General features: G+C 40.2%; 1 protein-coding gene and 1 long non-coding RNA gene across 4 annotated transcripts in view; one reads left to right on the top strand and one right to left on the bottom strand.

Moving 5' to 3' along the window:
* The window catches only part of LRP5 (LDL receptor related protein 5), a 132,290-nt gene extending 114,508 nt beyond the window's left edge, over nt 1–17,782 (top strand). For 2 of the 3 annotated variants that reach the window (XM_034065090.1, XM_034065092.1), the window contains exons 17-23: nt 567–692; nt 3,031–3,267; nt 8,548–8,658; nt 11,475–11,720; nt 14,084–14,223; nt 16,596–16,693; nt 17,327–17,782. In XM_034065090.1, the coding sequence (XP_033920981.1) occupies nt 567–692; nt 3,031–3,267; nt 8,548–8,658; nt 11,475–11,720; nt 14,084–14,223; nt 16,596–16,693; nt 17,327–17,588 (1,220 nt within the window). In that variant the 3' untranslated portion in view covers nt 17,589–17,782. The remainder of the gene's footprint in view (nt 1–566; nt 693–3,030; nt 3,268–8,547; nt 8,659–11,474; nt 11,721–14,083; nt 14,224–16,595; nt 16,694–17,326) is intronic. The other variant, XM_034065091.1, reaches the window with a different exon arrangement.
* LOC115946777 (uncharacterized) lies at nt 16,732–23,392 on the bottom strand. The gene is made up of 3 exons (XR_004080804.1): nt 23,284–23,392; nt 21,011–21,107; nt 16,732–17,169 (listed from the first exon to the last, which is right to left on the bottom strand). It is a non-coding gene; the product is annotated as an uncharacterized lncRNA (long non-coding RNA).
* Nucleotides 23,393–24,154: the final 762 nt, after the last annotated feature.

Raw genomic sequence — 24,154 nt, 5'->3', positions numbered from 1 at the left:
TAACAGAAATATAAAAGAGAATTTACATATTTTGTGATTTGAGCCCACAACTACGTAGCTTCCTTAAAAAAAATCAATTGTGTGTTTTTTTTATTGCAGTTTTGCAAGTAACAGGGAAGTTGAGTGGCTAGATATTACAAGCTCTTTAAGATTAAAGGAGACTTCCTGAAAGATTTGGGGGTTGGCATTCTGCAGTGATATGTGCTCATTCTTAATGCCTGGCTACCCTAGAAATGCAGGTGTGATGTCTAGGTATGCTGTAAATGTGACCTTCCAAAATCTGCCTTCTCATTCCTTTTCCCCTTGGCTCCCAAATTCTTTTTAGGAGTCCTTTAAAGGTGTCCATATCACTATTAACTGGGAGAAATGTAGTCTTCATGAAGCAGTAAATCAGCTTTTGAGCACTGAACTGAAAAATCTTGCCTTTATCTTCCCATTAATTTGTAGTGAAATCTTGGTTAATCAAATAGAACTGGTTTGTGAGTGTTTTGGTGAGATTGCCCTAGCTAGCACTAGTTATCATTTCTTATATGCTTTCTGATATTCTTTTCTGTGTGTTTCTCTAGCTCTGCATCCATGCTCCCGTGACAATGGTGGGTGCTCACACATTTGTATTGCCAAAGGGGATGGGACTCCAAGATGTTCATGCCCTGAGCACCTTGTGCTTCTGCAGAATCTCTTAACATGTGGAGGTAAGTTATGTTTAACTCTACTGTTGAGCAGTTTACACAAAAAAAGCTGGGAGTTGAGGTTGCATTCTCATACAAAATGTGGACTACACACTGATCTTTTTCCTACACATGGCATGTTGCATCATGTGTTAAATTGACCTTTGATTCTTCTGCCAACTGTTTTCTGCTTCAGTATTTGGACATATGTGACTTCTGATTGTGAGCAGAATATTCTTGTTTGACCCAAAAATACTTGCATCTTCTACAGAGATTTTTATAACTGTATGATCTGTCAGGTTTGTGCTTTAAACAAAAGCTTACAAGGTGATGTTGCATCAACCCATAATGACCTAGCAGCAGTAAACGTACATATGAATCCCACTGTGTCATATTCCAGTTTTTCAAATTAATTTGGCCTCATAACATGAAACACTGTACTGTCTAGTTACGAAATGTAGGCCAAAAGCTTCATTGCAATCCTTTTTAATTAATTTAATTAAGGTAGCTCTCCTCTTTTCACATAGTAGACTTTTCCTGCAGACTGCTCTTTCACAATTCCTGGATTTTTGAGATTTGTTGTTATGCTTGCAGAGGGAATTAAAACAAACAAAAAAAAACCCCAGTGCTTCTTTTGGGGAGGCAACATCTCTTAAATCATTTGGCTCTGTTTGTTCTTTTGACTTCTTTTATGTATTCATTTTGCCATGGATTTCATTTTCTGGCTGAACTCTGACCTCCCAAGGGACAGTCATTTCCACTATAAACTGCTTGCTTTCCCATGACCACAACAGGCTATGTGGTTTTAGAGTAGTGGTGGTTACATCTGTGTGGGGAATCAACCTACTTGTATTTCTTGCTCTACTATTGTTGCACAACACGGCCAACGTGAGATTCCTACATCCCACTCCTTTGTTACCTTCAGTTATAAATCCAAAAATCCAGGGGCATCCAGCAGTGTCTGGTTTTTTGTATTCTAATCCTTCACTAAGCCTGCAACAGCTTTTTAACATATTGTGTCTGCCATAGTAGCAGCCAAGAGCCAGTATTTCAAAACATTATTTCAAAATAATAAAATATTTCAAAAGTTTAATAGCTATTTTGGCTGGAGAATGTTTGTGCATGTACTCTTCTGAATGCTCTGGACAAGTTTTTAAATGCGAGTTGTGCCTGCCAAGTGCAACCATAATGCAACATTAAATGTGGCTCTAAATGCAGAAGTAGTAATCTGTCTGTTGAATTATGTAAACAGCACACTCATTCCAGAATTTCATTTAAGAATTATCTTAATATGCATAGCTGGCATCTTTGTCTTACCTAGAGCTGTCAGGTCCCTGGCTACAATTCTTATATTGCTTCACCAAATAATCATAAAACAGAAACTTTAAAATCATAACATTTTCAAAAATAAAAGGCATTTAGATTTTTATTTGCATTCTGTTTTTCAAGCTCTTAGTTATACTTGAGACTTGTTTTTGAACATTTCTCCCTAATGAAAGAAGGACAGCAGCACTTTTAAAACGGTTTGCATGTAATTGCATAGCTCTAGGATCTATGGTATATCCATCTACACTACCTTCCGGAAGTGGATTGATGCCAGGATCTTGGGGTCCATGAAAAGTCAAATTTGAAGGAAGTCCAGACTTTCTTAGGTCCAACAAACAAAAAAAGTCCAGAGTTCTGTCCCTGACGGTAGTGAAAGAATGTAAGACCAAGTCAGGCCTGTGGTGCTCCCCAGACTACTTTCTGAACCTCCAGTGACCTACAGCCCAGGATTTTCCAGCAAGAGGACTTAGCTTAATGTTTAACAGGCCTTTACAGATACTTTTTCTACATTCATATTTTTCAGTTCATACCTAACTCAGCAATTTGTGGATAAACCACTGGAAAAATAGAGAAACAGATACTGTAGAAGCAGATGTTTTATGTTTTAAGTAGATTAATTGTCAGTTAACCCAATGTGCCAAGTTTTCCTATGAAGAATTGTTCCAGGATAATATATTTGTAGGGATTAGAGTTGTGTAGACTGTGATTTGAGTATTTATTTGAATTTGTGTATGACAGTGTCTTCCAAAGGGTGATTGTGGGAGCCAAAGTAAGTATTTGTACTCCTGTCCTTAATTCAGTGCTCAGCTGCTAGAGCAAGATTCTTCAACCAGCGTGCATCCAGTTTCTGATATGAAGCTTGCAAAATTTCATTCCCTATGCAAAATCATGTTTTCCTCTTTGCTGGAATTTTAATATTGTGATAGAACTTCAGTTCAGGGATGTGCGTTTTTCTCGTAAAAGTCTGTCACATTGTTATTTTGTTGTAAGAGCTAAAATTGAATATACAAATGTGATCTGTTTTCTCTTTTTCCAGAACCTCCAACTTGCTCCCCAGACCAGTTTACCTGTGCAACTGGAGAGATTGACTGTATCCCAATGGCATGGCGATGTGATGGATTTCCAGAGTGTGATGACCAGAGTGATGAAGATAGTTGCCCAATATGCTCTGCATCGCAGTTCCAGTGTGAGAAAGGACAGTGTATCGATGCACACTTGCGGTGTAACGGAGAAATTGACTGCCAAGATAAATCTGATGAAGCAGATTGTGATAGTAAGATTGATTTTCCTGAACTTGTGGTTTTAACATAAGCATCCATTTGGAATTCTAAGTGTTCTTCATATGTCTGTATAGGATTTTTAGTTTCAAATGGTGAAAAAGAGCCTTAACCATAAGCCTAACTAAGCTATCCACTGTTTTTCTTTCCCTCTTTCTTATTCTGTTGCTCAAATTAAACTTCTCTGTAGCTACTTAAATTTCTGACCATGTAACTACAGGTGTGTGGGAGGTTGGGGGGAGAGTATCTTTAATATGTATCCTGAATGAAAACAGGATAGAAACTGGCAGAACTTAACACATGCTTTTTTTCCCTGTATAATTATCATTCTGGCTTGCACTGTTTCCTGGGTGTCCACTTCACCTTTGGACAGCAAGGTGCCACAGGACACCTTAATCCTGTGGCTGAATTGGCTTTTCTGAGAGTGCACTCTTAGAAAGCCGATATTTATAATCCTGGATATACCTTTCTATGGGAAATCTGTGGAATGACATCCAAGGAGCTTTTACTGCTGCAGCTGCTTTGCATGCAGTCATCCATAGGATCTAGGTCCCAAAGAGAAGCATGAATGGGTGCATTTGCATCATCCTTTAGTTGATGGGAAACCTTGCATATTCTATATCTAGCATAGCTGAAACAGACACTTGACTATGAGCTGGTGCCATGGCTTCTTATTGCTGTACGGAATTTCAGGAGCCTATTCAGTAGTGTGACTCTTGGCCTGTTGAAGCCTCAGGACCATCAGCTTTACCCACTCAGTGACTAGTAATTGCCACTGGGCCAGCAGGATAGACTTTTATGAACATTTCAGGGAGTAACTCTGTGGATTTGCAATGTCTTCTCTGTAACTTTGAGCCTGGATACCAGAACACCAGTGCCACCTTTGCAAAGAAGAGGAGGATCAGCCATGTCTAAGTTCCTGTCTTTCTTATGGGAGGTGGTACTTACTAACTGTACTGCTTCATCAAGAGGCCCTGCCTTGTCCAGCATGGAATGCATGTGGAACCTAACAGTGCCATTACACACGTGCAGAGTCAGGGTGGAATGTGCATGTGGTCATCTCACTGTGAAATGGTGGGCACTGCCAAACAAACTTTATGCCAATGTTCCTGGCACCATATGAACTGTAGGTGCCTGCCTTGCCCTGCACTGCCTCTTTGAGGGCACAGATGGGCATTACCATCTGGTCTAGAATAGTTGAAGACACATTTCTTCAGTTCTTGAATACTCAGTGGTTGTACACCTAGTTTTCTGCAAGCACTTGAGCCACCCAAGTCTAAATTTTTATCCAGGATGCTGACACTTCCCTAGAAGAGCTATAAAAATACTCAGTGTCCAGGGTTATACTGAGGGAGATGCGGTGAACGTGGACTCTGTAGTGCTCAGGAATCTTTACAGGCCAAAGCCAGAGTGGATTCCTATATAGGCCTTTCTTGTCCGTTAGCATATGTCAGCCTATAACCCACTGTGTTTGGGGAAGGGAAGGTGGCATATAGTGCATTCTTGTTTTTTATATGAAGTTTATTTAGGTAGTGAGGCTAACAGGGCTTAATAGAACTTTGCTACTCCATCTCATGCATGAGAGGAATTGCGTTGTGCTCAGAGCAGTGATAATCACTGCCTTTCCATAGGTCTGAGGTCAATGCCTTGATTCTCTCAGAAGCCACTTCTCCTATCTCCTAGTTTCCCAAGGCATGTTTTTGGAGAGTTGCACCTGAAGCATTGGCACAGGGGTTACAGACTGTGATTGGAAGTGGCCAAAGAAATGTCCCCGGTTATGTCCCACATCTTCAAGACTGTGCCCTTCATATTGTTGAATCTTTATGGTACTACTAGCTAGTTCTGTCTTATCCTGAGGAAGTCAAAAGGTTAACAGTGTCATTATATTGCAACTGTATTACCATGCCACTGAAGAAACTACATCACCTGAACAACACAGGTTCAGAGCACCAAGTTGTCTGTTGCTAGACCAAGAAGAAACCACAAGTTCAACAAGGCAGGACAGCAACAGAAAATATAGCATGTAAGAAGGGAAAGGATATTAAGACAGAAGACTTGAGAGAAGACAAAGGAGTAGCAGACAGTTGCAAGAATAAGTAGAGGGCTGGTAGTCGCTGGTAACTAGGAATGTGCACACAGAACTTGTCCCTTCTCATAGTGCAAAAACCTAAGTGGTGTGGTGTGACCTCTGGAGCATGCAGCAAGCTCACTGTCCTGGACTTCAAGAGAGCAGACTTTGTCCTCTTCAGGAACCTGCTTAGCAAGCTTCCATGGGATATAGCCCTGGAGGGCAAGGGGGCCCAAGACTCTTGCTTAATATTCAAGGATCACCTGCTACAAGCTCAGGAGTGTTGCATCCCAACTAGAAGGAAGTGCAGCAGGAGGGCCAGGAGACCTCCTTGGATGGATAAGGAGCTGCTGAGAAATATTCAGAAGAAAAAACAGGCTTATAAAAGGTGGAAGCAAGGACAGGTGGCCTGGGATGAATACAGGGATGTTGTCCGGGAAGTTAGGGACCAGGTTAGGAAAGCTAAGGCCCAATTGGAGCTAAACTTGGCAAGGGATGTTAGAGATAATAGGAAGGGATTTTATAGGTATGTAGTGGCTAAAAAACAGACTTGGGACAATGTAGGCCCCCTCTGGAAGCTATCGGGAGAACTGGCTACACAGAACTTGGAGAAGGCTGAGGTTCTGAATGGCTTATTTGCCTCAGTCTCCACTGGCAAAGGCTCTGACTGCAGCACCCGAGTCTTGGAAGGCAGACGCAGGGACTGTGAGAATGAAGACCTTGGATCCACTGTAGGAGAGGATCTGGTTCAAGACAATCTTAAGAACCTGAACGTACACAAGTCCATGGGCCCTGATGAAATCCATCCGCAGGTCCTGAAGGAGCTGGGGAATGAAGTTGCAAAGCCACTGGCCATCATATTTGAAAAATCATGGCAGTCAGGTGAAGATCCTGACGACTGGAAAAAGGGAAATATAACCCCCATTTTCAAAAAGGGGAAAATGGATGATCCAGGGAATTACAGACCAGTCAGTCTCACCTCTGTGCCTGGCAAAATCTTGGAGCAGATTCTCCTGGAAGGCATGCTAAGGCACATGAAAAACAACAAGGTGCTTGGTGACAGCCAGCATGGCTTCACTAGGGGGAAATCCTGCCTGACCAATTTGGTGGCCTTCTGTGACGGGGCTACAAAGATGATGGACAGGGGTGGAGCAGTTGATGTCATCTACCTAGACTTGTGCAAAGCGTTCGACACTGTCCCACATGACATCCTTGTCTCTGAATTGGAGAGACGTCAATTTGATAGGTGGAGCACTCAGTGGATAAAGAACTGGCTGGATGGCTGCACACGAAGAGTTGTGGTCAATGGCTCAATGTCCAGCTGGAGACCAGTAACGAGTGGTGTCCCTCAGGGATCGGTGTTGGGATCGGTCTTGTTTAACATCCTTGTCGGTGACATGGACAGTGGGATTGAGTGCACTGCTGATGACACCAAGCTGTGTGGTTCGGTTGATACACTGGAGGGAAGGAATGCCATTCAGAGGGACCTTGACACACTTGTGAGGTGGGCTGATGCCAACCTCATGAAGTTTAACCATGACAAGTGCAAGGTCCTACACCTGAGTGGGAACAATCCCAGGCACAGCTACAGGTTGGGCAGAGAAGAGATTCAGAGCAGCCTGCGGAGAAGGACTTGGGGGTGTTGGTGGATGAGAAAATGAACATGAGCCAGCTTCAGTGTGCGCTTACAGCCCAGAAAGCCAACTGTATACTGGGCTGCATCAAAAAGCGTGACCAATAGATCGAAGGAGGTGATCCTGCCCCTCTACTCTGCTTTTGTAAGACCTCACTTGGAGTATTGTGTGCAGTTCTGGTGTCCTCAACATAAAAAGGACATGGAACTGTTGGAACAAGTCCAGAGGAGGCCACGAGGATGATCAGGGGACTGGAGCAGCTCCCATATGAAGACAGGCTGAGAAAGTTGGGGCTGTTCAGCCTGGAGAAGAGAAGGCTGCGTGGAGACCTCATAGCAGCCTTTCAGTATCTGAAGGGGGCCTACAGGGATGCTGATGAGGGACTGTTCATTAGGGACTGTAGTGACAGGACAAGGTGTAATGGGTTGAAACTTAAACAGCAGAGGTTTAGACTGGATATAAGGAAGAAATTCTTTACTGTGAGGGTGGTGAGGTACTGGAATGGGTTGCCCAGGGAGGTTGTGAATGCTCCATCCCTGGCAGTGTTCAAGGCCAGGTTGGATGAAGCCTTGGGTGATATGTTTTAGTGTGAGGTGTCCCTGCCCATGGCAGGGGGGTTGGAACTAGATGATCTTGAGATCCTTTACAGTCCTAACTATTCTATGATTCTATGATTCTATAATTTTAGAGCCTTCTGTTAACATGTAAATATTTTATATGCACTGTAAGACCTTGTGGAGCTGCATCCAGCTTACTGGGGGCATATCAGTCCAAATCAGGAGCTGATGCATATCAAGCTTCTAGCTAAGTTTTCTCCATAAATAATTTAGTTCTCTTACATTAGAACTGCTCTGCAAAATGGACCATGACAAAGTAAGTATGGCTATTGAGGAGATCCACGTCAAAACACCACCAGTGCTGTGATCAGAAACATGAATTTGGATCTTCTCCAGAAGAAAACAGCCTGTCTTATTTTTGCATTAAAAACCTGTACTGCAAACCTTCCAGCACTGCTGGTTACTAGCCCATGTACAACAGTCTGTCTTTTATGTCTTTTTATATGCTTTGAATTGACAGAGAGTCCAAAGTTAATTAACAAGTCCTTTTTGCTGAATTAGAGGCTTCTACAAATAGATAAGAAATTTATCAGTTACTTAGCAAGGTTATATTATACAGGACTACATAATATACTATAGACTATATAAGATTATAATATGTCAAGGTGTTATATTTTATTAACCTGTCAGGTGATAAGCTACACTTTGTTAGTTACTGTAAGACTGTTTATTGCTGATTTGATCCCAGTTTTGCCCCAACAGGACTGATTTGACAAAGGATGGGAAGTTACTAAGATAAGAATTTTATTTTAGCCCCACTGACTAGGATGTGTAACAACAAGAAGGAAGAATCAAGAGCTATGCAGACTTGCATTTTACCCACAGCAGCAAAGCAGATGTTCTGGTTCCTACCTGATCAAAAATATACTGACACTTCATGTCTCACTTTTTATTTCCTTAAGTTGCTCAAATGCTGACATGCAAGTAGTGCTTAATCTTTTCTTTCTTTCTGTGCAGCAATTTGTCTACCCAATCAGTTCCGATGTGCAAGTGGCCAGTGCATCCTCCTGAAGCAACAGTGTGACTCCTTTCCAGATTGCATCGATGGTTCTGATGAGCTTATGTGTGGTGAGATGTCATTCCTTGAGATTCAAGTGCTGTGTTCAGGCATAATGTCCTATGCAGAGCCCCAATCTTTGCACAGTAATATTCTTTCAGGGTAGCCCAGTGAATCTTGACCATATATTCTCATAGTGGTATGAGATGTATGTATGTAATAATATCTATGTGATAAAGTATGTAATGCTATTATTCCAGGAAATGTAATACAGCATTAGTGAAGATGATCTGCTAAAATCCCAGTGTTACTTCAAGCTAGTTACAATATGCTATATGGGATACAATGCTGCCTTCTTTAGATGAGCCTTCAGATCTATACCCAGGGGATCTGATTCTACTATGCTCAGCACCTTTGTACTTGCAAGAGCTGCTGCTAAGCTTGGGAGGGCTTTTAAAAGTGCACAGCCCAATCCACTGCTATGACAGGGTCAAGCTGTGGGATAATTATGTGGAGAAACTAGCATGCAGTGAGTAAAAGTCCACAAGAGACCACAAGCTGGAAAGAATATAAGGAGAGAGACCTTGATTTTTCTGGGCAAAATGTTACTTTGAGCTGCCATTCCCATGCCAGTAGGTTTATTCAAGTTACAGGCATGCTGATGGCTGTTGCTGTATTAGTCCTTAGCAGGATCTGTTATTTTGCAGTCCGAAGTGGATGGTAAAATTCACTTACCTGTGCTCTGCTTGCAGTTTCCCTCTTTTTGCACTATCAGAGTGACTAGTGCCTGAAGTTTTCAGTCAATGGGGCAGATAAAGGGAGCATTTAGTAGCTCACAAGTTGTTTAGCAAAGCAGTTGGAATGTAGCATTTTAGAAAGAAACAAATAGATGTGCTAATCTGTTGGTAATTCATTCTGAACATACACCTTGTGTTGGGTGGTTTTGCTTAATGATGTTGCCTGTAGGGCTTTGGCTAATTGCAGGGGTTTAATATCTTAGAGTCTTGTCAGGTTTTAAAGCACCAGTTGTCAGAAGCTGTGCCAGTGCTCTGATGAGAAGAGAGGTCACCAGGTGGTCTGGGTAACCTTGTCTCTTCCTTCCATCCTCATGTGGGGTACAGCAAGGAAAAGTGTATTTCATAAACAAAAGTGGTGATGGGAATCCACTGAAGTGGTGAATAGAAGAAAAGGCTAAAAAAATGGCCGCAAAAAGTGTTCTCCCACATCTTCCATTTATCTCTCAGCTCTCACCCTGTTCCCTCGCTTCTCTGGATAATGTAAAGCCACCTCTTCCTCTTTTTTTCTTTTTCAGTTTATTTTCTTTGTGCACTTGACAAACTTTTGTGCTGCCAAGTTAATGCAGCTGTTTCCTGTTTGCAGTTAGGGTCCAGTCCTGCAATTAGGTCTTAACTGATTTAAATGTGTCTTTATGTAGACATAAGACTGTCTCCTCTGGAGTCTCTTCGTGGAAAAGAGCATTCTGTGGTTTCTTGCTTGACTGAGGGAAGGAACTCAAGCAGGGAATAAGAATGATTGCTACTTTCTAGATAAGGATCTTGCATTCAAAAGAAGCTAGATTTAACCAAGATGAGAATTGTGTGTTTTAAATTAATTAGCTTGGGAACATATTTGAATTTTGGCTTTGTTTTTTTCTGGTGTCATATCTGATCTAATCTATTTGAAAATTAGGGACTTAGTTTGCATAAAAGCTGTCACGCACTAATAAGTGTGAAGACTGTGAAACAGAAATGAATTCTTGATGCTGAGTTGTTAAAGAGTTTATCGGTAGAATGTTGTATTTCCTTTATCTTCCTTCTCAAATTTCAGTTGTTTTTCCACTGAAAGGAATGAAACCAGAACCACTGGAGAAAAATTTTATGAAATGAAGGCTTGAATGTTATTTGAACCATTTAACTTCTTGCAGCTTCATTAAGGGGGGAAAGGGTCTATGGTTTGATCTGAATGTGTAAAATTGATAGGCTTTGGCCAAGTTTATTTTGATTTTTTCACTTTATGAATATAAATGTATATTTGTGTATGTAAAAAAGAACTATAAATATTGTGTGAATCACGTGGAAAAACTGGTTTTCACTGAAGAATGTCACTTACATGAAAAACATAGAGGTGTCAGGTTTATTTAGCAATAATTTTGAATGTGTTACCTGTAATGAAGGAAGATAGGAAACATAGCTCATCTCAAGTACTGCAGCACTTTTCATGGTTTAACATTGGGCTGTATAGGGGACAAAGAAACAAGAAATAGGAAGTATTTGAGATATTCTGTATTTTGTTTTCCTTCCAATTTGTAAGGTTTATTTTAGAAATCAAGAAATATTTTAGTAAGGCAAACTATGCTATTTTAAGCCCTAATTAGCAAGGAAGGCATCCACTGCTTAATACATATGGCAGCATTTGGTAAAATATTTTAATTTTTTAATTTTTTTTAAATGTTTCTATTTTCTAGTGGTTTTTAATTTTTTAAAAGCTAGCATGAATGGCTTTTGAGAGAGCAGAGTCCTCTCTGAGTAAGGACTTCATGTTTGTAAGTGTCCTATATCCTTAATCTGTAGATTTTGTGGGGGGAAGAAAACTTCCTAGACTGTTCTTATCAAGATGCTAATCCTGTTCTGAGATGAATTGCTATACACAAAGGAGAGTACCTTGCTAATACTGCTTGACGTATGTTGAGGGGCAGAAAAGGCATGAAATCCTGTGCATGATATCAGAATATGTGGAGCTATAGATGCCCGAGTTTGATGCAGATGCTTCCAAAGACATTGTGTGAATGACAGAGCTGACTTACTTGCTGTAACAAGCTCCAGGACAGCAACATATGAATTGCCCCATGTTTAATGCCCTTCTTTATTTTTTTCTCCTCTCTTTCCAGAAAAAACAAAGCCATCCTCAGATGAGTCACAGCCACACAGTAGTGCCATTGGTCCTGTCATTGGTATAATATTGTCACTTTTTGTCATGGGAGGAATGTACTTTGTTTGCCAGCGAGTGGTGTGTCAGCGCTATGCCGGGCCCAATAGTCCTTTTCCACATGAGTATGTCAGTGGCACCCCTCACGTCCCTCTTAATTTTATTGCTCCAGGAAGTTCTCAACATGGCACTTTTACTGGTAAGGATGGTAAGGACCTTGCATTTAATCAGCACTTTTACATTGTCTGGATTTGGAATTATAAACATTTAGAGTGCATAAATTAGATGTTGTTGATCAGCTCAGTGGTTTTGGTATAAACCTGTCATTTGGATCAGATATGCAAAAACACATTTCAGTAGGCATCTTGCCATATTTTCAAAAGCAGTTTTCATGCTAAGCTACATCTGCACAGATGTTTAACTTTTTGATAGCCAGAGAAAACATGCTCTTTAAATAACACATTCTGGTTTATGTAATAAAGCCTGAGCTTTGCATGGTACTTCATACCTAAGGCCCACAAAACACTATGAAGACTAGTGAACCGTGCGCAATATTGGAAACAGGAACAGATGTTCCTGTTTCCTAGAATGGCATTTAGCATTGTGGTGAAAGTTCCGGTGAGTTATTCTTTGTGTCTGTCCTGTCCATTAAAGTTCTTCACACATTTTGGCCTGTTTGCCCGAGATGGATATGTTATTCCACAGTGGAAAGAAGCAGAGGAAAGAAGTGAAGCAGCTTACTTTACTGTAATACAAAAAAGTATGGGATAAACTTCCCAAAGTTACAGCAGCAGATGTGGAAGAACACAAGCAGCCTGGGTGTGGCATCATAGTCTGGCTGCTCATTGCCTGAAGTGTAATGAAAACATGCCTTTTGTTTTAGCCCACCTCTGAGACTGCTTTCCTGTTTGCTTTTGGACAAAGCATTTATTCTGTGTCTCAGTCCTTCATCTCTAAAACAGCAAAGCTTCTCTACCTCACAAAGGACTCAAACTGTCCTGCTGGAGAAGTGCATGCAACTATGATGCTGAGATCGAAGGAAGACTTGAAGTATACATAAAAGCTTAGGATATTCAGCTAATAAATAAGAACCCAGAAACCTCAAATAGACTTCAAAGTAAAAACTTAAAGGGTGCACCTCAGATCATTTTGCAAAGTAAAACATACTCTTCATGGAGGAAATAGCAAAGTCTTAACTATAGAGCCCTGAGAAGAAAGAATTTATCTTCATACTGTTCAGGAAACTGGAAAGTAAATGTTCATCTGTAAACCTGCCAGACGGGGTCACAATAGAGGAAATCCATACTTAAGAGTATTTGGAGTCTGCTTTTCATGTCAGCTGAAATCAGATGGATGATAAACTTAAAGACAAATTAAAAGATGTGGCACTTCTTCGTATTAAACAAGTTTGTGAGATGTGCTAATTGTTGTTTTCTTCTAGCCATGGCTTTGAAGATAGCCAGATGTAACTTAGGTTTAGCCTTTCTCACACTTTACTGGCTGTGGTCAACTATTCCTGCTTAAAGTATGTTTTTATGGTTATTGAAAGGTTTTTGTGATAGGAAATAAAATCTAAGGATGAAATCATTGCAAGTGAAATCTTTGCAGCAGGGTTCTAATTTGGACTTCACACTGAAGCTTTTTTAATTAAAGCATGTATCAGTGGTTTTTGTCTGTACCTCTGTAGGTGTTAACCAAGCTGTCATTCTAATTCCCATTTGTATTTCTTTTTTTTCTAATCCATATTGCTTTGACAAGTTACAGCAGCTGAAAATTTTACCATTGTTGTTCATTCTAAAGAAAAACATAGGTTTCTAATACCATGACAGTTCCAAAACAGTTAGTCATGAATGTTGATCTTAGATAGAGCCACTCTGCTTGTAATAACTATTTCCTGCATCTGATTTTTTCTGAAACTTTCCCAAACTAAACTGTTTCATTAGCACTGAGTAGTCTGACAGGAAGAAGCTCAAAATGTATGATCTGATTTAGGTGTATATTGCAGCAAAACTGATTGGAGAATGTTGTCTTCCCTCTTCCTGTCACCCAGGATTCCTTATTTGTGCCACTGCTGGTTTCAGGTTAAGCTGTGATTTTGATTTTTATTTTTTTTTTTAGTAAAAATAATGATTTTTTGCTGTTGTTCATGTACTTGCAATTAACTTTCTTTGGATGGAAATGAAAACTTTATAGCTTGTTTTTTCTAGCTTTTTTTTTCTTGGGCAGTGTATAATGGTTTTTTGTAAACACCTGGATTTAATTGGAAAATTTCTTAGTTAACAATTTGGATGAAAAGTTTGGATCAACTGTTCTGGAGATTCCTTTCCCTAGCAGGGTGTTGAGAGCAGGTCGTGAGGAGTTCAGTGCTGCAGTGAGACATTAATTGGTGGGGGAGCGAGGTGTTTTCTTTACAAAATATGTTGTTCCTTGTTTTTACATAAAACACTGTTCCCAAAGTGACAACCAGTAGTGTTGCATGGGTTTGCCAAGCTGTGGATTTGTTTTCTGTTTTGCATTGGTAGATGGAATTGTGGTTTACCTAACCTTGTTTTCCTCTCTGTCTCACTGCAGGCATCTCTTGTGGAAAGTCTGTGATCAGCTCCATGAGTCTCATGGGAGGAAGCAGCGGTGCCCCCTTATATGACAGAAACCATGTTACTGGAGCCTCTTCAAGTAGCTCATCCAGCACTAAAGCCACTTTCTACCCACAGGTATGTCTTGAAAATATACCTTTGAGTTAAATACCTCCCACTTTTAAAGAAAGAGAAGATGAAATTTTATGCTACGGTTATTCTAAGGTATTACTGTTTCTAATCTACAGGCACAGTCTGACACCCAAGGAATTCTATGATAGGACTTTGTTGTAGTCCATGAGGATTACACAATGCTATACGGTATCTAAAATGTTTTGCTGCTGGAGTGGTATTCAGCTGGGTTGTTCCTGGGCACTTATGTTCTTATCTCTTGACTCCCTTGGAGATGTCACCTCCTTTGTTCTTTGTAAACTCTGATGTCAGTGGCCCAATGACATTTTGCACTGTGTAATTCTGCAGGCACACATGGAATAAAAAGACAAACAAGGCACAACAGGACTGGAATGCAAATGCATAAGAAATAAGCTTGGCTTGCTGTTCAGATAGCATCGATTGTTGATTGAGAAAACCAAGTGTGTGCACTGGGAGAAAACACTTGTACCAGCAGGAATTACTTTGCTTGGGTTTTTTCAGCTGTAATTTAGCTCAATTTCTGGCTTCTAGCTGTTGGAAGTGAAAGAATTTTAGTCCCCATTTCTGTGAATGAATTCAAAGCCATGAATAGGAGTTATTCTTTAAGAATATGTAGGAGAAACATTACATACTGTTAGCCAGCATTTTGTCATGTAATTTTTTTTCCTTAGTGATTCCAAGCAAAACATGCACTCACTCTTCTGTTGACACAAACTTGCAGAGTCAATCTGCTAGCTATTGAGGTGATTTTTTGGGAGCCCACATACTTTGTGGGTATCTCTCCCCTTTAAGAAGGGCAAGAATAGAAAAGAGAGGCTTGTGAGCTTACCTATTTATAAGGTAAAACTGTTACTTATTTCTTGCACTACCTTCTCAATGAAGTTATCAAGCAGCTTGTCCACCTAGCAGGTGTTCAGAAGTCAGCAGCCTTCCTAATTTAGCTTGCCTCATGCTTCATCAGTATCTCTGCAACATGCTGAAGAATTTATTGCTAATACTGGGTTGGTGTGTCAATGCCACACTAAAAAGGATGAACAGAAAAACTTAGCTGAATTTATATAAAAATTCTTACATGTATCTTGAAAGAGGAAAGAATGGCTTTAAACTGAGAGAAGGGAGATTGAGATCTTAGGCAGAAGTTCTTCCCTGTGAGGGTGCTGAGGCACTGGCACAGGGTGCCCAGAGAAGCTGTGGCTGTCCCATCCCTGGCAGTGTTCAAGGCCAGGTTGGATGGGGCTTAGAACAACCTGGTCTAGTGGAAGGTGTCCCTGCCTGTAGAAGGGGGTTGGAACTTGATGAGCTTTAAGGTCCCTTCCAGTGCAAACCATTCCATGGCAGGGGGATTGGAACTAGATGATCTTAAGGTCCTTTCCAACCCTAACTATTCTATGATTCTATGATTAATAGTGATATGCTCAACTCAGCGGCTAGGAATCATTTGCTAGACACTGCACAGTGAAGACCAAAACAATGATCTCCACTTCAGTGATTTTACAGTTACTATAATGAGGGAAGAGCAGAGGCAGAGGAAGGATGCTATCATGGTCACTGTGGCAGGCCATGGCTTGGCAGAATGCCCAGCACTGGATGTGTACAAGATACTCACTTCAATAGCAAGGCCCTACATCAGTAGCAATACTGTAATTTTCCACATTGGAAGGGATGAAGTGCACTCCTTGTTTTTAGGCCAGTATCCTGCTGGTCATGTCAGAGGTTCTGCTTCCTGCTATGGGAAGGATCCTAAAGGATTCTAAAGTGCAACAAACTCTTCCTAATGTGAGGGTTACTGGCAACTCTATACGCACACACAGGCTAGGGCAGGCTGTAACTATTTTTAAGCTCTTAGGCTCTTTGCATTGTGAACTGTGTCAAAATCAAGTGTTTACAGAACCACAGTAAAACAGTGTTCAGGCAAGGATGGAGTTGTATTAGTTATGGTAAAGGAACCTGGCCTCCTGATCCTGCTACTAACCTGGATGTTAGTTTAGAGGCTGGGAATGGAACAGACTTTGTTTCCTTGAGGATGACATCAGTCCTTAGATCCAGCAAAGTACACTGATATTCAGCAAAACTGTGTCTCATTTCCAGCTTTACCACAGCCTTCCAGTGTAATAAATGGATGTGGCAAGGAAGAAAATGCCATGTACTGAGAGAACTTTGAAGGCCTGAAGTGTACACGAGCCCAAAGTAAAGCCTCATAATAAACTTCCATGATCTTTAAAAATGCATTAATTCACCCAAGCACCAAGGAGAGGAAACTAAGGATGAGTGACAGGGTGAAGGCATAAATAATATTTTCAAAGGAAGTAGTTGTAGAATTAATCCAAACTTTTTACACTTTTTCCTATTTTTCCTAGATCTTGAACCCACCTCCTTCCCCAGCTACCGATCGCTCCCTGTATAATGCAGAGATGTTTTATTCTTCAAACATTCCTTCAACCACAAGATCTTACAGGTACAGCTCATAAAAAGTTTTGATAAATCTTCTATTGATCTGTCCTTTAGTTTTGGATCTTAAGCAGACTTTACCTTGTTAAAAAATCCCAACTTTCTTTCTCCTAATAAATGACCATTTACATTGAGGTTATGCCAGTTTTAAGTTTAAACATTGGCTTTATGTTCATGTTTTGACATGACAGCATTTAGTGCCTTTCAATACAGTGTTGCTGAGTAATAATACAATATATGTAGGTTATATTGCTATGTAAGTCCCTTACCATCTTGTATTGAGAAAATTGGTGGTTTCTGTTCAGTTCCTCAAGCTCCTCATAAAACTCTTTGATGAATCACACTATTTGTTAGTGACTGGGCTAAATGGTCCTGGTGGTCTCCTCTGGCTGGTCAGGGGCCGGAAAAATGTACTGCTGGCAGAGGGTAGTTGTAGTTGTGCCAATCAAATTTAACACAGTTCAGGTACTTCTTGCTGGTTCCCTAAGAAAACATGAATTAAGGTTCACAATAGTATTCATGAGCAGGCATCCTGACTGAGGACACAGAGCTACTTATTTCCAATCTGTCTTTTTTTCTTTTTTCCCTAGGTTGCAACTAATGTATGTGGGGTTTTGTTTGTTTTATTTTCTTTCCGCAGGCCATATATTATACGAGGGATAGCTCCACCCACAACCCCATGCAGCACAGATGTTTGTGACAGTGACTATACTACTAGTCGATGGAAGGCCAACAAATACTATATCGATTTAAATTCAGACTCAGACCCTTATCCCCCACCACCCACACCTCGCAGTCAGTACATGTCAGCAGAAGAAAGTTGCCCTCCGTCTCCTGCCACGGAACGAAGCTATTTTCACCTCTATCCCCCTCCACCCTCTCCTTGTACAGACTCCTCATGACCTCAACAGAAGGAACTCTTCCTGTAAATATTTTAAAATATGAACAGATTTAAAATATATATTTTATGATTTAAAAATAAATTGGGGTGGGAATTTAAAAAAAAAGAAATGTGAATAAAAATGGGTGGGAGGGATGGGGCTGTGAAAAATTGTACAGAGGAAGAATATTTATAAAATTGATTTTTTTAACTTAAGCTCCATTCTTTTGTGCCATATTTGCCTTTTTGACGTCATGAAAATTACTCAGTCTCCAAAGGATTTGGGGAGGGAATGTTGAGCCTTTTCTCATTTTTAAGTCACCTTCTTACATGTGAAGTGTATGTAATTCTTCTTATTAATGTGAGACAAGAAAGCAAAGTGGCCTGTGGAAGAGTCTAAAGAGAGGTGCAAGTTTATTCGCAGAGAAGAAAAAGATGTCTAAATAAAATTGTCAGTATCTCACCCCTTCCCACCACTGGGAGAACACATGCAATGGTCACAACCTTTAGATGCACCTGTTTGCACAAGAGCTGAATGCTTCTCAGCAGAACTGACTGAGACCCAGATTTCAAACCTCCCTCCCCTTTTGCTTAGGATTGAACTGGAAGAACTTTTCTTTTGGCCAAACCTTACAGTTTAACTAGTCTCACAGGCCTAGTTAAGCTGTCATGTCATGCCTCATGTCAGTGCCACTGCACATGGCTAGTTCTGGAAATGATTCAAGCTAAAAAAGATAACCAGCCTTAAAAAACTTGGTTTAGCACCAGTCAGTTCCCCACTTGAGTGGGTGAATGGTAGTAGAAGCAGTTGTATTGACCTGTGGGTTAGAGGAAAGGGCAAGTAAAGTGGTATTTAAGCTATGAGAAATGTCTGCAAAAAGTGCGTATTTGGTCAGACTCACTGTTTGAATTGTGATGAAACCAAATTCCGTCATCCTTCCTTTGATGACTATCTGGGAAGAGGCTGTAATAGTCAGCTGCTTCTCATAATACAGGGCAAGTTCTCTTTTTTCCAAAAGTCCATTAATTCAATGTGACAGGTCTCTGAGATGTTCACTTGTATTGACTGACCAGAGACTGACTTCATTTCTAATGTTGATGTTACAAAAAGGAATGATATGGTCACTTTCATGCATTTAAATGGGGAAAGTTATTTGGTTTCTAATTGGTGTTTGTAGAAAATGGCATCTGTGTAGCTCAAAGCAAAACCATCTGCTATTCAAACAGTTAGATCTCATAAAAATTAGCCACACAATTAGTTCAGGTTTAGAAATAGAAAAAGTGGGGGGGAGGGGGAGGATAGGAGACAAATACTTATTTCTAATTGATTTGAAATAAAGAAAATAAACTCTAATACAAATTGCTGTAACCTAAGGACATCATGAAAAACAAAGTGCTCATATTCCCAACTCCTACCAAAAAGACACGTAGGGAATGGTGGCTAGGATCAGCCCCTTTCAAAATACAGAAGATAAATTTTTGCTTTGCTTGTTCTTTTTCTGTAACAAAAGGGATTGGGTATTTTATGGCACTTCATATATTCAGCTCTTATGTTGATAATGTGAGTGCCTGCTTGGGACATTTGAGGGAAGTTGAGAATATGTAGATTCTCAGCTGTTTCTCCAGCTGCTGAATAATATATGTTGGGCTCTTGACAGCCTTAATATTGTTGGCAACAATGCAAACTTTGTTCTTGTTTGATCTTAAACTGTACTTGGTTTGGGGTCTTTTTAGCAAGTTACTTGAGAGCACATCAGAGGAACTGTGCAACTCCAGGACAGAGGTCTTTGTGATGGTGGTGGAGGGGTTGGGACCACAGGTGTTCTGATCCGGTTTGTGCTTTCAGATTTATTAGTCCAGATCTGTTCTTTCTGTCTGCATTGTTCCTGAGGACAGGACTTGTGCTGCCACTGGTGTGTTGCTAAAACTCTTAAAGTAGCTTTTACTACACTCCTGTCTAAATTTTGTTTGAGACATTGAGCACAAAGACGACGCCCACAGTTTTTTTGTGGAGAAAAATACAGAATTGGAGATTACAGCTTTAACCTGTAAGAATGTGTTCTTTCCCCATCACCTATCAACACCAGTAATTCTGTAGTATGCCAACAGGGACAAGGCCAGGTTTTGTTACTCTTAGCAGGTCTCTGAACAACTGTTAATGATTTGGTGAAACAAAGCAATTCTCACCTGATCATGTTTCAGTCAACTAAATTAGTACAGATCCACAAGATACTTTATGTACTACATTGATCCCATAAAGAAGTACTTGTTCTGCATTACAGCAGTTGGTAGACCAGTTTCTTATCATATGTAATTTTCAACATGATAATTATTCACCATTTATAATTAATTCATTAGCTTAGTTGTTTCATGTTACACCTCTAGCTTAGAGACATACCACGTTAATTTTCATGTATCGCTGTCATGACACTGAATGCAAAACTACATTGTTTTGGGTTGGGTTTTTTTTGTTTTGTTTTTCATTAAACCACTGATCCTTTTAAAAAGCCACATCTGTAACAATCCCAACCACTTCATCTGGAGACTTGTATCAGAAAACTTTTATCCAAACTTTGGAGTTGAGTCCAAGAAAATAGCGTTCTTGCTGAGAGCTAAACTGTTGTAAGAGTCAAATTCTTTTGGAGCTTAGATATTCAGAAGGAAGGAAGAATTTACTGAATGGGGTAAATCGGGCATGTACATTTTGATTTCAGTTGAGCATTCATAGCCTCTTGCTGCTGATGTTTGCTGGGAAATTGACTCCTCTGAGGCACTTGGAAGTTTGGTGGTCAGAATTTAAGCCCCACAATGCTCCATAAGACTGACTTTAAAAGCCTCTTCTAAAAAGAATTTGTATAGAAATCTATCTAATATTTAAATAATAACTCTTCATTGCTGTAGATTATATTCTTTAAAAGGATGACTGCCTCCTGGAGCTAGAAAAGACCAGAAAGAAAATTTGAGTGACAGGAGCTACTTTTCTCCAGAAGTGTCCTCAGAGTGCTCTTGGTGATTTCCATCCTGTGAACTTTTCAGGCAAAACTGTAGAAAGTAGGTGCCATTTTCATGATGAAAGACTTGCAGGGAATTAGTGAATGCATATGACAAGTTGTGGCTGAATAGGAAATGTATGGGGGAGAGTTGCATTTTGGTGAGGTTTAGGCATAGTTTTAACAGTTCAAAAGCTGTCCATGAGAAAGCTGACTTCTCCCCTGAGAGCCTGCAGGGGGGTGCATGTGACTGGGCAACCCATGTGTTTGTGAGTATTTGAATCAGTGTTTTCAGCCACTATTTTCTGTGCCCAATATGACTGCATATTAGCACTTGAAACTGCTCAGGGTGTAATGCAGAACTGTGTCTGGAATGCGGCTAGTAACAGGCAAACAATATGATTGATTCTGTGTTAGATTTAAAGCAGAGATGTCCTAGCAGGGAGCACCTTACCTGCCTTCCAGTGCAGTTGTGAAAGCTGCTGCTGGGGTCGTCTTCTGTTTTGCAGGATTTATCCTGTCCGCAGGCCAGATGTAGCAGCAGTGTGAAGCTGTAAGGTAAATGGACAAGTCATGATCTTCAACAGTGAAGTATACTTTACTTGCAAGCAAAAGTTTTGTGTATATTATAGCTTGACTTTACTTCATCTACTCTGGTCAACAGCCACCACACCCTGACGTTTGCAATGGAGGTAATTAATTTGTTCATTACTGCTGGATGATTTTACGGAAACTTCATTAGCACTTTCCCAGCTGTCTTAGTGGTTAAGTTTTCTTAAGTCTAGACAGATCGCTAAAGAGCACTTAGGCTAAGATAACACTAAATCTGTATCTATGACCAATAATGTTTTCTTTAGGATAGTGTTATAATACAAAGTGTTCCAAGTCTAAAAATGAGACAGTGCCATAATCGTATTCTAAAGAGGAAGGCTGAAATAAGTTTCTTCTTTTGGAATAGTGAGTTTGATTTTCAATAATAAACATTGATCTCTCTGGTTTGCAAAAAGTGCAAGCACTTCCCTAAAAACTGGTTCTTTTCAGCATAACAACCAAATGGTCTCTTCCCTCTACACATGTTCTACACACCTAGGATGGGCCTTCTGGAAATATCGAGGCCAGTTTATCCTAGACCTGTTTTCTGTCTTATGTCTAGAAGATTGTATACTAGGACCCACTGAGTTATCTCCATTTTTATGTCAACTAATACCTCTTCGATTCTGGGGCTTTTGAAATTCTCAAGCTCTATGTACAGCAGTGAAAAAGGATTTGGAAATGGGAGCACCCAGTAAGATCTGTTCACACTGGGCTGGTGTGGCAGTCACAGGAATGTTCCTCCATTCCCTGAGAGGTCAGATCCCTTTCCTAGGGAGAGCTCTTGTGGTACCCTTCATCAGAGACTCTGTAGCACGCTGTATTACTTTACAATTGTGGTCAGTCAAACCACAGAAGTTTTGTGTCCTGTTTGCTTCTAGCACTTTCAGAAGCAAATCTTCTCTATGTCAGTCATTTTGGTGGAGTGTATGTTGAGTCCAAGTGAGTTAGTTGTGCTTATAATTGTACTACAAGTAAGAGCCATTAATGTCAGGAAATGAAAACAGAAGGCAAGCATGTTCCCAGTAAGTAGTAACACACAAGAGTGTCTGGCATGGAGCCCTGAATTGGAAGTAACATATTTGCTGTTACAGTGCTGAAGGACATTATATAAATGTCCATGTGTGGAGAGAGCCTTAGACAAGCCACAGTCAATGGTAGTTTTTTACAGATCAGTTATTCAATTGTTTCTATGTTTTATTATGGCTCTTATGAATTATGAGTGGACTCCTTGTCATAATCTTGGCTTGTCTGTAGAAGATTCAGGGAAGGCTGAATCCTAAATGCTGGAAAGTGTCTGGTTCTGCATCTGTTCCCTTAGGAATTGCAATATTTTCTGCTCAGTATTAAGGGCAAAAATCCCTTTCTTTAGCTACTCTAAGTTCAGCTCAACAGCTTAAGGTATTTACCACATGTTAAAAGAAATATTAATATACATAGCTATTTTCCATCCTGTCAGGTCTTCTAGCTCTCCTTCCTGAGAACACTTACTCTGGTTTCTGTAAAGAGTATTTTTATTTTATTTATATATTTTGAGGCTGGCCAACTATGCTGTGGGCCTTTTGCCATAATATACTTCCATGGAGGGAAAAAAAAATAAAAAAGGAAAAATTGGGTTTAAATCATAAAATCATAGACTGGTTTAGGTTGGAAAGGACCTCAAGATCATCCAGTTTCAGCCCCCCTGCCACAGGAAGGGACACCTTCCACTAGGCCATGTCACCCAAGTCCCTGTCCAACCTGGCCTTGATAAGTGTTAAGCCTGCTGATAGGAAAGATGGAAACCAGTCTGATACAAATGGCTTCTGCATTCCACAACAAAATCCTTCAGTGTCCTGTCCTGATATGCCAACAGTGCTCCTGCCACCTGTGATGGCATGCTGCCACATCCTGGCTGTTCCTAGCATGAACCTTCAGCCCACCTCGGCAGTCTGGGCCTGGGTTCTCTCCAGCCAACACAGAATCCTGGTGGATGGAAGACCCCAGTGGCAATTCCCAAATAGGTCCACAAAATATGTGCAGAGAATGTGCCTAGAAGGACTTACTAGGGGAGAAAAGCAAGTTGGACAGCTAGAGTAAATGACTAATTCACCAGCATTCACATTTTTGAAAAGCAAATACTCCCCAGTTATGCACCTTTCTCCAAATAAAAATGATGCTGCTCCTGTGACAGTATTCCCAAGGTAGCTGTGTTTGACAAGGGAGTGATATTCCAGTTTTATTCATACGAAGATCCTGCAGTGCCTAAATAAGTAGGAAAGTATTTTGGTTGTAACTACAAGCACAATATCTGTAAAGAGAATTCATCAGGCTATAGAGATAAAACATAAGCTGTTGAAAATAGGAGGATTGTTGTGCTGGTGTATGTGAAATTTGGAGCACAAATCTCAGAAACTCTAACCCAGACTGCTTTCTTACTTACCTAATTGTATCACAATTGCTGCTATTGTAAATGTACATGAATATACAAAGAGTACCAAGACTTTTTATAATAAAATCCTCACACAACCTTTTTTATATTAAAATGTGTATGCTGCAAACAGCCTAACAATTACAGCTTTGCATGTGTATCATTTTGTAGCATTTGTCACTACAAAAGACAACCAAACCCAGTACCTCAGTGCCTTGCATGTTTTAAAGAGCTCACTATATTAACTGGGGAAAAAAAAAGAAGCCTTAAATCACAAGTGCCCCCAAATCATATGTAAAATGTACTCCACTGGTTTTAACAAAACTTTGTATCATCTTTAGGGTTCTCTTCAGTTAAAATACATAAAAACTTTTGGAACTAACTGAAAGCTGACAACTGAATTTTTAGAGCATGCATGTCTTGAATTTGTAATATATTGGAATTTCTCTCAAATGTAGTATTTCAAGTGAACTCTGGTTTATGCACTCATACCTTTTCCAACAGCAGTCTCGACACCTGTAAAAAATACATAACATTAAAAAAAAATCCAGTCACTGACACTGATGTGTTTGGGGATTAAGTTGATGCTATTTTCAG

This window comes from Melopsittacus undulatus, chromosome 8 (genome assembly GCF_012275295.1).
Source record: "Melopsittacus undulatus isolate bMelUnd1 chromosome 8, bMelUnd1.mat.Z, whole genome shotgun sequence".
Taxonomy (NCBI): Eukaryota; Metazoa; Chordata; class Aves; order Psittaciformes; family Psittaculidae; genus Melopsittacus; species Melopsittacus undulatus.
This window is presented reverse-complemented; position numbering and strand designations above follow the sequence as displayed.